The sequence below is a fragment of the Cydia fagiglandana genome, chromosome 15 (genome assembly GCF_963556715.1).
Source record: "Cydia fagiglandana chromosome 15, ilCydFagi1.1, whole genome shotgun sequence".
In the NCBI taxonomy this organism is placed as follows: domain Eukaryota; kingdom Metazoa; phylum Arthropoda; class Insecta; order Lepidoptera; family Tortricidae; genus Cydia; species Cydia fagiglandana.
In genome coordinates, this window is record NC_085946.1 from 6,571,742 (window position 1) to 6,587,052 (window position 15,311).

At 38.1% G+C, this 15,311-nt stretch overlaps 2 protein-coding genes across 4 annotated transcripts; one reads left to right on the top strand and one right to left on the bottom strand.

Annotated features, from left to right (window-relative positions):
* Positions 1–3,985: 3,985 nt before the first annotated feature.
* LOC134671258 (uncharacterized) lies at positions 3,986–6,365 on the top strand. The gene is made up of 3 exons (XM_063529071.1): positions 3,986–4,151; positions 4,248–4,457; positions 5,448–6,365. The coding sequence occupies exons 1-3, from the start codon at positions 4,054–4,056 to the stop codon at positions 5,776–5,778; spliced, it is 639 nt and encodes a 212-aa protein (XP_063385141.1). The 5' UTR covers positions 3,986–4,053; the 3' UTR covers positions 5,779–6,365.
* Positions 5,782–15,157, bottom strand: LOC134671250 (serine/threonine-protein phosphatase PP1-beta catalytic subunit). Of its 3 annotated transcripts, none has more exons than XM_063529059.1 (7): positions 15,004–15,157; positions 13,332–13,463; positions 10,487–10,702; positions 9,740–9,931; positions 8,405–8,556; positions 7,906–8,040; positions 5,782–7,357 (listed from the first exon to the last, which is right to left on the bottom strand). In XM_063529059.1, exons 1-7 carry the CDS (start codon positions 15,050–15,052, stop codon positions 7,259–7,261), a joined length of 975 nt encoding a protein of 324 aa, XP_063385129.1. In that variant the 5' UTR covers positions 15,053–15,157; the 3' UTR covers positions 5,782–7,258. The 3 variants fall into 3 exon arrangements, with proteins under 3 accessions (XP_063385129.1, XP_063385131.1, XP_063385130.1); XM_063529061.1 differs by lacking the exon at positions 15,004–15,157 and adding an exon at positions 14,516–14,539; XM_063529060.1 differs by lacking the exon at positions 5,782–7,357 and adding an exon at positions 7,409–7,559.
* Between the last annotated feature and the right edge of the window lie 154 nt (positions 15,158–15,311).

Genomic DNA, 15,311 nt, shown 5'->3' on the forward strand with positions numbered 1-15,311 from the left:
AATAAGGTGAGGAGGTGAGGAATAAGGGGAGGAGAAAGTCGATATCGATATAATATTGACATAAAAATTTCGATCACCTCTGAAAAGCAAAGGAATTTGCCTTGACCTCATTTCTAGTAATTAGGCGTATCTAGTGGGTGTTTTATTCGCAATGAAATGTCAATTGGACACAGTGTGATCAAATGCCGCCATGGCGGCCGTAACTTGCGGTTCCTGATCATATCATGGAGAGCTTATACTATGTATGAAGATAGAGTCTGTTCGGAAAAAGAGAAGAGTCGTGGAATAGGCCCTATACATTCCACTACTCTTCTCTTTCCGCACAGACTCTATTTAAAGCAGAATAATGTCACTCCACATAATCTCCAAACCACTTGCTTATTTAAAATGACTAGAACGGTTAGACTAAGGCGTGCAATCCGGCTCGAAGGACTAAAATTGGTATGTATCAGACCGACTGAATTTGATTTGAAACTTTGAATGAACTATTAGAATTAAAAGATTCAAATCAATAGAATTCAAACCCCTGTATTTGCGTCCGCACCTCCTGAATCGATCGGGCAAATGAATCAGATTGGCGAAAAATTTACTAATCTGGATACGCCTTGAGAATACATGAAGAGTAGATAAAGAGGCATTAGTCTGTTCGAGAAACGGAAAACGGTGAAAAATAAAGATAATACTCCTAAAAATACGTGTGATACCTCATTAAATTCATAATGATGTCTAGAAAAATGTAAATAATTCGAAGTGTGTAGCACATAAAAAATTACAAAAGTTATTAACAAGAAAAGGGAGAAAAAAGTATATTTTACTTATTACCCAAATATCTCAAAAAGTATTAATATTTAAGAAACCATAATTGATATTATAAAAGAGGAGGATATTTACAATCAAATATTCCATACTTCCAGAACTGTATCTCCATTATTTATACTTTTTATTCAACGCTGAACACAGCCCTCCGCGCCTCATTTTCGGGAAACGCGCGCGGCGTGAAAAAACGATTACGTAACATTAAATATCATTTTAAATGTATTATCCATATTTTTCACCGATTTCCGTTTCTCGAACAGACTACATAGAGAAGAGGCAGAGTGATAGAGCAGATAGGTAACGAAATTTCGATTTTTGTGTTTCGCGGTAGGTCCTCTAGTACCTTGGACACAGAATAAATAGTTATTTGTTTTACAAGAGGGAAAAGTTGTTTAACCGCTCGTGCTAATATTGATACCTGAGCAAGCGAAAGATTCCAAAATTGAACACGAGCGTAGCGATTGGTTCAAAAAATGGAATCTTGAGCGTTGCGAGGGTTTCAAAGCACAAGGGTTAAACAAAATTTGCCCCCGAGTGAAACACAGGCAGGCGTGTTTCACTCCGCGATTTCGTCGCTTTGCTACAGGTAGCTAAAAGTGCATCCGTTCGGCCCCAATTTTGGGGTTTGCCATAAGCCGCGCGTGGCGCTGTCGCCACCTAGCGGCCATCTTCTTCTTGTCCTTGCCCATATTCCCAGTTCATCTGGGGTCGGGCCTCCTTGTGCAGCGGCGCCAGGACCTTCTGTCCCGGGTTGTCATTGGCGAAATGTCTTGGGCCTTTAGATCCCTCTCGACAGTTGACCACCACGTGGCTGGTGGCCTGCCTCTACCCCTGGGCTGTGTTTTGATGTTGAGCACAGTCTTTACAGAGTAGCTCTCCTCCCTTCTCATTACGTGGCCATACCAGCGGAGTCTCCCTTCTTTCAGCTTGTCGATTATTGGGGCTACCTTAAAGGATCCTCTGACGTATTCATTTCGGATTTTATCCAAGCGTGTTACCCCACCTGCCCATCTCAGCATCTTCATCTCTGCCGTATGCACTTGTTGTTCGTGCTTCTTAAGTGCAGTCCAGCACTCCGAACCATACAACATGACCGGTCTTACGGCAGTCTTATAGATTTTGCCTTTTGTTTTAATGGGCATTCTGGTATCGCAAAGTACTCCAGATAATGATCGCCATTTCATCCAGGCTGTGTTGATCCTATGGCTTACATCTTCATCGACTCGTGCATCCGTTGTCAGGACCGACCCGAGATACTTGAAGCGAGTGACTCTGGGTATTGCGGTATTTTCAATGTTTATGTTGCAGCAAAGCTGTTCTGTTCCACCCAGGTCACACTCCATATATTCGGTTTTTGTACGGCTGATTCGCAACCCGTGCCTCTCCAGTTCCCTGAGCCAAATATCCAAGGTTTTCTGTAGTTCAGCCGCCGTTTTCGCTATAAGCACGATATCGTCCGCATACAGCATACACCAAGGTATTTGTGCTTGAAGGCTTCTGGTGATGTAATCCATGCTCAAATTGAATAGCAGAGGACTCAATGCCGAACCCTGATGGACGCCAACTTTAACCTGGAATGGGTCGGTTATACCAGCTGGACTCTTAATCTGTGTGGTTACGCTGTGGTACATGTCTCGTACTAGCGAGACATAGGTTTCAGGTATGTTTTGAGCTCGCATAGCTTGCCACACCAGTTTCCGAGGGACTCTGTCAAATGCCTTTTCCAGGTCTATGAAAGTGAGGTATAGGTTCTCTCTGTTAGTCCGGCATTTCTCCATCAGGATTCTAATGGTTTGTATGTATGCCACCTAGCGGCCATATCTGGCCTATAACCGCGAACATCGAAGTTCGCAAATTGCGGGCATTTTTCTCTGTCACTCTAATTAGGCCTTCATTGGAGTAAAAGAGAAAGATCCTCGCAATTTGCGAATTTCGGTTTTCGCGGTAACCCCTCTGTGCTGATCGCAACAGACACGTTTTGTTAGAAAGTGAGTCTTCTGTACTTATTAGTACTATTTATTCTGTGACACAGGATTTTTCACCACACCAACCCCGACCCGAAACTCGAAGCAAATATTAAATGTAAAATATCATACAAAATCAAACCAAATCAAATCCAAATGAATGTTATTAAATATTTATCATCCAAAATCATCATTTAAAAGTCAATTCTACCAGCAAACATAGGAAAACAACTCAAAATTTGCATTTGATTACTTTGCCTCACATGTGAATAAAATGCAACTATGCTATCAGTTTTTGAAGTGCTAAGTAAGAATTTCCGAGCTGGTGTGGTGAAAATAATATTATTACCGCCTTGCATTGAAAACGCTAGTGAAACCTTTACTACTAGCGCCATCGTGTTTCATTTTAGGGCAACTTTATGAAGAGAAGAGAAGCGGCATGTAGCGAACATTTTTGGAACTATATGGATGAGGTGAGGACGACGTTTAGGCCCATTACACACGATGTTAAAAGTATCGCATCTCACATTTTGCTTAATGAAAGAGTGAGACGCAGTATATATAACATTGGACAGATAATACCACTCTAACAAGCGGGCGTATAGGACCGTGACGTGATCTTGGTCCTATCAAAATATCTCTTTATCGCTCTCAATAATAGCTGCGTCCTTTGGCCTATTTTGTAAAGCTAGTTACAATTTACAAGGGGAAGTCTCGTTCTAACAATGGGTTATTAGAAACAGACTTCCGCTTGTAACTTGTAGCTTTATAAAATAGGCCACTTAACGGATGTACGGCGGATCACCACACACGAATATTTTACACCATGGTGCAATGAAAATCGAATCGAACAATCTTTTAATTATAGATGGTCAAGCAAATTTTGTCAGTAGAAAAAGGCGGCAAATTTAAAAAATGTAGGCGCGAAGGGATATCGTCTCATAGAAAATTTGAATTTCACGCCTTTTTCTACTGACAAGATTTGCTTGACCAAGTATACAAAAAAAGTAGAGAATTTAAAAAAAACGAAGATATGTCTATGGTGCGAAATATTTTATCCACTTGAATTATATCAAACCTTATTGTAACCAGATAAGATGTAAATTCGTGTGTAATTCATAGTCGCAGAGGGCAACATCGAAATTCAAAATGTCACATGACGCGCTCATCTGTCAAAAATGTTCGTTGATAGATGTTTTAAATCAAACCAAACAACCTAAATAACTCGATTCAAACAGAGTTACTGATATTTGTGTTTTGTGAAATTACAAAAATGGAAGAACACGTTAACGAATCAATGAACAAATCCGATGTAACGTTTGATAATCTTATCATTCTAAAGGAATTCAGTAATATTGTAAATCATGTGAGGTAAGCTGGACAAAAAGCCTTCTTTATTAAACTGTGAATTAGAATTTGATAAACAAGCTGTTGGGATGTCGTCATAAACATGCTTTATTTTTCCAGCGATGAGGAGTTTCTTGAAACGGTGCCTAAAACAAAAATGAAGCGAGTAAAATGGGTGCCAATGTTCAACTGCTTGAAACAAGGAATTCTGGATGAAATGATACAGGAAATGAATGCTATGTGGGCCTCAGAAAACTTACCACAAAAGTTGGAAATTTTACAGAAACAGCAAGCGAAATATAGTCACAAAGATTCAAACACAACATTATGGTAAGCTTATACACTATTCTTCATATACATTATTTATATACATAGAAGACATCCATAACTCAGGAACAAATATTTGTGATGAACACACAAATAAATGCCCTTATCAGGATTCGAACCCGGAACCTCCTGCTTTGTAGGCAGGGTCACTACCGACTAGGCTAGGAGGCCGTGTAATATGTATACAATGTAGGTATGGTTTTAATAATGTAGTCATATAACTCACTATAACTTTGGCAAGATATAGCATGCAGGTAACATAATGTGAAATGCTATCATCTTGCTAGTATAGTAGAAAACTAAAAGCTATTTAATTATGCTGAAATATAAACTGATCTATCTTATTATTTAGTCAATAACTTCTATCCGGGACTTAGTCTGCATACAATGATGGCATTATGATTTCTGTGACTAAAACTTATCCTATTTCCTCTCCTTACATAAATTGGTTCAGCGGTTTAAGCTTGAAGAGGTAACATACAGACAGACAAAGTTACTTTCACGTTTTAATAGCAGTAGAGATACCTATATAAAACTGATTCCCAGTTTTCTTAATTTAACACTTTCGGTGCCGGGTGCCCCGTCACAGTATAAATAATAGTACTAGGTACAGAAGACTCACTAAGAAAATGCGTCTATTACGATGAGCACAGACATGGCCGCTAGGTGGCGACAGCGCCACGCGCGGCTTATGGCTTTCCTCAAAATTGGGGTGGAACGGATGTACTTTTAGCTACCTGTAGCAAAGCGACGAAATCGCGGAGTGAGCCACCGCCTGGCCCCGTTTCCAGTACAAAATGAACACACAATACATTTCTTCTTTCAAATAAATACTATTTTTATACATGTTCTTTGCAGTGAATGTGTTAATTTAAATTGACTGACTGCTAACATGTTCTTGGCAGTGAATGTGTTAATTTAAATTGACTGACTGCTAACTTTCTTCATATTTTAGCTCTCCAGTGATCTGTATATTTTACTTTAATATTACAGGAGGCCTCAGCTAGGTGATGTCAAAAGCCAATTGAAAGCTCATGATGTTGCAAACTTACAAAAACAAAAAAAAGTGCTGGAAGGCCTAGCGAAAGAGTATGAAGCCAGAGTCAGCAAACTAAAAAAGATTCTTTCTGCTAAGCGAGGATACATCAAAGCATTGAAAATGGATGTTGCCAAATATCAGAAGAAGAATGAAAGCACTGTTTCTAAAATCAGTGAAAGACTTGAGAGCCATGAGCAGCGAATTAAGATAATTATACCCACCAAGCCAGATCTTGAGATAAACTGGGCAGATGTGGACCATGATGAGGAAATTGAAAATGCATGACCATTTTATTGGAATAAAATTTATATTTCAGAAAATTGTACACACCTGAGAAAAAGTACAGTGAATTTTAATAATAAGTGTATTTATTTAACTCAATTACTTCAGAATCTATGTAATACGTTTACTAAGATGTAGATGAAAAATATAGATAATAAAATTTTAAATTTATAATATCACACTGATTAGTTAACACAGGTGTAATCTTGGAGTGAACGTTTATCAGCTAACTACTTAGAGAATACACAAAATGAGGACTAAGTGTACTTGAATTTTATAGTAACATTAAATTGATAAAGAAAAGCTTCCAGTGAATGATAATGACTCAGAAAAATATACTTTGAAAGAAGAGTACATAAAAACTTCATACACCATTCATTAAACTACAAAGTTACAAAATGAAAAAAATATCTTAAATGCAAACCTAACTGAAAATAAAACAAAATAAACTTATTATTTTTAATAGCAATATTTATTCATGAAAATTATTTGATATTGTTAACATAGCTAAAAAATATAATTGTACAATGCAAAATTTGCATATAATTTTATGTTATAATATAGCAATTGCACTATTGTTGCGAGGACTACACTGCTCTATCACCTCAACTGATATTGGTTTATCTAGACATACTGTAAGCTGTGAAGGGAAAAGCCTCAATTAGGAGATCAATGCCAATTTGTACAACAAAACAAATTTTAGATTATCTACTTATTTTGTAAGAGTAATACTGAGTGCAAAATATCATCAATTTCACTGGGACTACTCTCCCCGCCGTAGTGATAGCAATGAGCCAGCATTCCTTTCCCGACTGGCTTTCTAAGCAACTAAATGTGTGCTCCAAGTCAAACCAGAAATACAATATAATCTAAGGGATGACCCTTTTTAAATATAAACAAATTTAAATAATATCTTTTCGAAACAACTATTATCGTCACTTATACGAGACCTATAATAATATACTTTACATTTATAGGCACATTAGTTACAGAATAAACAAAGCGAATGTGCTTTCGATCCACTACAACTCAATAAACATGACCGTAATGTGAAAATGTAACTACGATTTTCTTGTCCAATGCCCGCATCTTTAGAATTACTTGCCACTTCAAACTCTTCAAAATCAACAAAACAATTTAACTAGGACACCAACATGTCAAAGACAATAAGGGGCAATCCGATCTTAAAACTCGTGTCAAAATGGGGATCGAAAAAGCAGAAGTCACGAGGCATCGCCGAATAGATCATGCTTGCTCTTCCACGAAATCTCTGTAGAACTAAATTCATAAATTAATATCACTCACATTAATAATAAAAATTAAAAATACGAAGGCACAAGCAAATTGATAAATAATTTTAACAATCCATGACATACTCGGCTCTGTCCAGTGACCGCACTAAACAATAATTATAATACATGATATAATCAATTATTTTGTAGCATTCGTCTCACTGTGCAGCACACTGGATCCCAAACGTCAGTTATTTCTTTTTGGGCGGCGACCGCTGTGGCGTGGCGGGCCTGCCACTGTTGATACCATTGTATTGATATTTCGCCTTTTTCTCAGATGGTTTCAATATCTATGAAGGGATTTTCATCATTAGTCGCTTGGTTGGAAAAAAAGTCAGCAATTGAATATAAGCAATCCACTTTAATCCGACTTCTCATACATTTTCGAATTTACGAAGAGATGTTCAATGTTAGTTTCTTGTTAGTAAAAAAAACATCAATTGAAAGTTAGTGTTCCTTTTTTATAGTCTTCTTCTCAGACGGTTTCAATATCTATGAAGGGATTGTAGGGGTTAGTTACTTAAAAAAGCAAAAATAAATAATCGACAATGTTATGTCTGGTAGGGTAAGTTTCTCCTAGACAAGTGTCACTACCTGTATAAATACGGACAGATAATTAAAACTAGGTAGAGGTAGGTAAAGACCTTTATATGAGTACAGTCACGCTCCGTGATTGTTATGCCACGGTTCTAGCTAAATTGGACATTCCATAGCGGAAGTACTGAACAATCAATTTACCTAGGACCTTAAATGGCTCAACAATCGCGGAGCGTCATGGTACCAGGGAAGAGACACCTGGCGGAGAACACTTGCCACACCAGACAGCAAGAATACCAACCTGGAACGAGCACATGAGCGTCTCGTCAACGGACATCATGCCACCGGCATTGTCAAACTCGCCACAGTAATTGGGGGCGGAAAATAGCGTGACAAGTTGCCTTTTCGCAAAGAATTCGTAGCCATCTTCTACTACCTGAAAACCGTGACTACGTATTAGGATTAAAGTTGGGTTTTGAGCCACAATAACGCAGCCTAATGGAGTCAACTACCAACTGGTTGCTTTAGAGGGCGCTGATATGTCCAATAGTGTTTGCGGTTCCTTGTTATAGAGGGAACGCTACACTACGTTGATTTTGTTTCTATTCTATGATTCTAATACGGCGCCCTCTGCAATGAGCGTTTGGTTTTTAAACTCATAGAGTGAAGAATAATGTGGTTATCACACTGATGCGGTTACGCACGCCGCTCCGGTGTGTAAGCGAGACATCATTATATAGCGATGTCTAGTTCGCACACAGCGCCGTGCGGACCCTTATTCAATGTGAAGATCGTATTACCTGATGGGCTCGACAAATGAGATCCAAGTCATGTCTATTGAGAAATTTGCTGACAACATCGGGGCCGAATGTGAATGACACACCGCGATCATTTTCACCCCATCCTTGGACGTCCTTGTCTGGATCTGACCACAGCAAATCGCAAAGCAGACCTGTCGAAAAAGAATAGGTCAACCGTCGACTCTCACAACGAGCAAATTTAACATTAAAATTATTCACTGTATCGTCTCATAATATTAGCGCCGCATGAAGTGTGCATGAACTGTTAGGGGACCACACAGGAGCTTCCGTTTATTAGGGTGAAGTATGGTTTAATGTTTTGATTCAGGCTGCTAGATGGTAGACTCTACAACGCGCTAGGGAAGGTGCATGAACTGTAGGGGGCAGCACCTGGCTAGAGACGTTAGCCCCCATTCGCACGAGAGCTTTTCCAACGCGCTTTAAAAAAGCGCTTGAATCTGTCCGCACTCTAAATATGATTTAACGACCAAGGCTTAAAGTCGAAAATCCAACAACGCTTGATAAAAAGCGCCACCGCTGTCGCGTGAAAACATACATGGTTATCCATTTGTGTCACTCAAACGCTTTATTAACGCGCGTTGAAAAAGCTGCCGTGCGATTGGGGGCTTAACCCTTTACCAGGCTGACAGTTCAAAAATGACAATCGAATGTCAATCTTATTAACTAAAATAGAAAACATGTTTGAAGTGCCGTATGTGGGAAATATATATCCCTTAGCCTGGTAAAGGGTTAATGTTAACCCATTTGACCGCCTATCGTGTGCGACTCATCGCCGTGAACCTTGTCGGAATGCTTTGGGCTTTAACCGCGCGGGCCATTGACGTCAAACCGTTAAAGATTGTGATTAACGCCATGACGTGGCAGTCACAAAAGAAGTCAAGAACAAATAGCTAGGCTATTGATGTTCAGTAACAACTTTCAATAAAAACATAATGATTAACAAGTATCTAATTAGGGGTCTTTCATTAATTACATCACACATTTAGGGAGGGAGGGGGGAGGAGGAGTCATAAACTTTAACTTATTTAATTTACTGTACAGTTATTTAACAAGTTTTTGGAACGAATCATTTTTATTCGTTTAATTTTCTTTCCTAATCAGTTTTGGTTTACAAAATTACTAATACATATTTCTTTTACACAAATATTATGATAAAATATTAATAAAAGGTACAACCTACTTATTCGATTTGCCGATTTCGTTTGAAAATATGTGACGTCACACCAAGTTTGCTAAATATGACCAAGTGTGACAATGCTGGGGAGGGGTATAAAAACCTACAAAGTCGTGTGATGTAATTGGATGACCCTTTACCTGTATCAGGCACATCAGTAGGTCTCATTATCCTCCTGATCTGCTCCATGCCCTGCAGATCCGGCGACAGCCCTCCGTGACAACAGAATATCTTCTCGTCGATAATGGCCGCGATGGGCAGGCAGTTGAAGCAGTCGGTGAACGTCTTCCATAGCTTTATGTTGTACCGGCGTTTGCACTCGTCGTAGAAACCTGTGGGGGAGCAATACAATGATGATAACCTGAGGCGAAAAACGAATGCCTGCCTCTATCGCTCGAATATGCAAGAGTGATATAAAGGGAGGTAAAGATTTTTCGATGTTGGTGGTAGGCCTTCAGGCGAAAACGCTTCTTTTAAAATTCAGTATGTAAAATCTTGAACGGTTGGAAAGTGGTGAGCGATGTGATCGATTTTCGAAATCACCCGAATACACTGTACTACATCCTGGCTGGCGTAGCAATGACCTCGTCGCGTGTACCTCTTTTTGAACATAAAATACACTATACTCGTGTCTACTTCGGTTGAAGCCATAAAAGGTAGTTTGAACTTCAATTGACATTGGCTGCCTTTGGCTGGGTCTTGAATATTTATCTTTTGTAGGTATTAAATGCTATACCTATCATGTTCCTTAGGTTGGTATTCCACCTGTCCAATTTATTGGTCCAATGTGTATTTGCATCTCACATTTTGCTTATGGGGTCATCCAGAAATCATGTAATCATATTTGACCTATTTTAATACGTAAGTATAAACACAGTAACACTTACCGTAAATGCGGTTTATACTAGCGCACTCATGGTTGCCTCGCAAAAGGAAGAAGTTCTCTGGATATTTGATCTTGTACGCGAGCAGGAGGCATATGGTTTCCAGCGACTGCTTGCCGCGGTCCACGTAGTCTCCGAGGAAGAGATAGTTGGCCTCGGGCGGGAAGCCCCCGTATTCGAACAGGCGTAGTAAATCTGTGTACTGGCCATGAATATCACCTGAAATAAGTTTTGGTACAAGCTTTTATCGCTGACTGTACCTACTTTTCTTACGACAGACAACTAAAGGCGTGTCTCCATATTGCGCGGCAAACTATCGAACATTGGCTCGCGAGGCAGCCGCGCCCAATGGATACCGGATTGGCTCGCGAGCCAACGCGATCTGATTGAGTTGGTTGATTGGGTTGGCTGGGAGTTGAACGACTCTTTAGAGTATGCTGATTTGACTGGTTACCTAGTTCATCTACCCTCTAGAACTCTAGAGATGATAGTTTATTTCCACACCTACCTATAGGTAGGTTTTTCTATAGCTATAGCTACACAACACAGTTCTACAGTACCCGGCGATAAATATTAAATTCAAATTCAAAATATATTTATTTCAATAATTAATATTACAAGAGAGGCAGTACAGTGATCCCCACACTAGGCTCAGCCTAGGTTTGTGTCAAACAAAATGACAACTCAGCAGCCGAAATTCCGATGTGCAATATTTATCGCCGGGTACGGTACTTGCCTTCTTATGCTTATACTACCTGCCTCCGCCCTACTTGTACAGTCGACGTCAAAGATATGTTTACACTTTTCGCCTTATTACAAAGGAGTAAGGTGCAAAAGTGTAAACATATCTTTGACGTCGACTGTACCTATAACTTAGCACCTTACAATGTTATTATACAATTACGTATTTGGCACTATTTGGCTACGTGAGTGTCAGGGGAATGAAAGGCGACGACAGCAGGGGTAATGACAAAAATTTAAAATATGGCTGGCATGTATTCACTAATGTCATATGTTAATTGTTTGTGGGTTAGATAACTAATTTGGCCAGTAGCCACCAGTCGCGAAGATGTGAACGTACACATAGCCAATAAAGTACCTAGCTACAAGAGGAAAAAAAACCCATGCAATTTCATAATGAAATACAAGAAATAGTACATTGTGCAACATGGGGCGTAAGTTGAATATTGCAAACGAGAGTAAGTTAAATCGCGACGGCTTGCCGGAGCGATTTATAGACTCGAGTTTGCAATATTATTACGCCCCGTGTTACACACAATGTTTTTCATCACACTTGCGATACAAAAATTAAGTATAAAGACAAAAAACTGTTAATTATGGCACTAGAAACTTCATAACTCCCTAGGGAGAACGCTTTTTCTATAACTCCCGCAAAACCTGCGTGCAATTCCACATTTACTGAGCGCGTGTGATGAAAAGTATATATCTATGTATGTTCTTTCTTGACGGAATTACACTTCAAAAGGACTTTATCTGAAGATGTATTTGTGTTTTAATTCAAACCACAGATAGATGAAAAGATAAGTGGCTAATATAAGTCTGTATCTTTAGGTACTCAAATAAAAGTAAATAAAATCTACCCTCAAATGGCTCCTTAAGAAAACATTACACGGTTAAATAATGTAGGTTAAAGTCAGGTTGTTCAGTAACAGATCGAGGCGGTTTTGTACTTGGTTGGTTAACCAATAAATGTTATAACTACCCGAAAATTTAGTAATTATTTGTTTACTTTTATTGAAATACCTAAAGATACGGAGTATAGTGACAAAAAATGACACCCAGTACCACTTTAAGAACTGCAACTAGGTACTCGTTAGTCTGGTAACGTCGCATATTTTATCATTGTCGTTAATTTCCGCGCTAAATAACTTTTTAAGTGCCACAGTCATCAGTTGAGTCATTACGTGTGACTGCATCAAGAATCAGTGATAATTAAGTGTCAAGTTTACCACATTTGTCATTTAATAATACTACCCACTCAATCAAACACTACCTATGAAGACACAGACATGTACTGTACTTTAATAGATGTCACCGTTTCAGTTGTATCAAAACCAAAAAATATGTTAGCTCACAAAGTATGGGTTTGCTTGTTCTGTTTAGATATTATCTATCTATAGAATAGAAGTCTGTGTAAAATGATTGAATGCTAATAAAGTGTGCTAAAAGTAGCTAGTAATAATCTAGTCAAATAGCTTTGTTTACTCTACTAGCCTTCAAGAGTCAGACTGGCAAGCATCTATTTATAAACAAAGTCTTAATTTATGTTCTTTAAAGTTGTTTTAAGAAAGGTGCAGGCCAGATGCAAACTACCAGGTGTAAAATCTATTTTGGCCGACTTCAATGGGATCCAGAATGGCTAAGATGATTAAGGTGTCAGTATCAGACAATCTAGCAGAGGTTATGTCCTGCACATAGTAGGTATTCGTGCGGAAAATTATCCGTGTCCTAACATTATACGTGTTTGTGTAGCAAGCGCAAGTTGCGTGTATACCCAATACACGCAACTGATTCTACAGTTCACGCACAAGGTCCGAAGAAGCGTATAAATCCCAGTTTCCACAGCCCCCTAATCCGCAGACCTATTGCGTTATCTATATGTATGCAGTCATGCGTTTTCTTTCTAGTTTGCAGGACAGCTTGGACTATTTCATGACGACTTGACAAAATGATCTCCATGACCAGCCTCGTGTATATTTAAAGTGCTTCAAAAATTCCTAATGAATATAAATCAACTTTGACTATGTCTCTTCTTTTAGCCTTAGCTCAAATATATTCATTGGAATTATGGCAATAAAAAATTATACTACAAATTGCAAATCCTTACCACAAATTTTTAGCGGTGCCTCCAATTCCAGTAGTATTGGCTGTTGCAGAAATATTTCCCGAGACTTGGTGCACAGCCCACGCACCTCCGACTCGGACATCTGCACCGTCTTCCCAGGCCTGCATCCTCGAACTGTGCCAACATTACACAACAAGTGTTAACAGGATTATTAAGAAGCCTGCCTCAACGGCTGGCATTTAATTCTTGTGTAATTTATTAGTCCACAATTAATGCTTCGATGCACTTGGAATGATTCATTGTGAACTTGAGAATTAGATTATGATCAACCTATTTTGATACATGTATGATTAACTAATGGTCAATAAGATGAAGCAATGAATGATATGCATGATAAGAGTTTCAAGATATCAATGATAGACTCAACAATATTCAAGATTACTTTACAATACAGGCAGAATTACCATATGTGATGTTTTCAACCAAAAGGTACCACATTGTAGATTGTCGATAAGGTTGATTTCAAATTGAAGCTATACGGAAATAGCGCCTTATTGACAAACGACAATAAATACCCTTTTCGTTGATAATGGCACATATATATATATACATATTATAGTGTAGCCAGAAGACAATTTTACAACAATAGGCATTTACAGGCAAGACCTTCAACTATTCATACACAAATACTTAATATTCATAGGTACAATGCATGCTATCAGCACTCTAGGTATAGAATGCTTAACATATTTTTTAAATACTTAACGGACATACACTTGGGTTTCATCAAAGCATTACACATTACCACTGTTGTAAGCACATGCTAGAGTAATTTAAATTATAAACAAAAATCATAATTTGTATGCCTTTAGCAAATAATTATTTACTTATGTTACCGGTTCAGTTTGGTAGATACATACTCGTACCAACAGCGCCAAGGACATGATTGGCACAAAACTTGTTGCCAAGAACAAGAAAACATTGAGAAGAGTCTGTGGCAGTACACAGTTACAACTCACGTGAATCATACAGTTATTATTTGGTTCATAGAATGGGTTATTTTTAGCTTGATTGGAATCTAGATCAAATTGCAAAGGAAAGAACTGAAACATAAAATGTCTTTATATGGGAACAAGCCACTTGTCAGGTCATACAAACGCAAGAATAAAATCAATCAAACGTATCTAGCGCAATACTGTGGCCAAGAACTATGCAGATAACCATACATTCTGATGAAAAGATGTCTTTGAATTTCCCTTTCCGCCTTGCTGTTTCCTGTTGCACTCTGAATACTGTTGTAACCCATCAAAAAGCAGCATAATAAAGTGAAATAAACATGTTTAAATCAAGTAAAGTAACATACAATGCGAACAAAGCATAACAATAAGCCCTAGGAAGTGTTCCAAGTAATTTGACATCAGCAATAATCAAAAGTACTAGTGATACTAGATTATTGGATTGTTATTCTATGAGAACATCCCTTTACGGCAATGAAATAAGCCGTCAGCATCTCTGGCAAACGATCATCAAAAGTGGAATCAGATAAGAATTGAGGATAATCGATTTATTTATGAGTTTGACGTTTCTGTACCTACATACTTGTGATAATTACGCAACAAACAGCGCGAGAACATTCATATGTTATTTTGAATTATAATGTTTTAGTCTTATTACTAAAATGTACACTATTATAAACAATAAAATGAATCTTTACCTTCTAAAAGTCTGTGAATTAGACTGTCAACATTGAGTTCGTCAGCCATATTTACTACACGAATAATTTACGTCAAAATCTTTCGACAACCACCGCCGCGAGCAAACTTGTGATTTTTACACTCATCCAATTAGAATGGACCAAGGTACAGCACATTAAGCCTTGTTTAGTGAAATGTACTTAAATATTAATATCAAAAATGATTTCAGAATAATAGATTATTATTATTGAGAAATATCGTAAGTAAAACATTTATTATTTCTATTTTAATAAATTCAAACAAAACTGTTTGATTTTACTTAAGCATC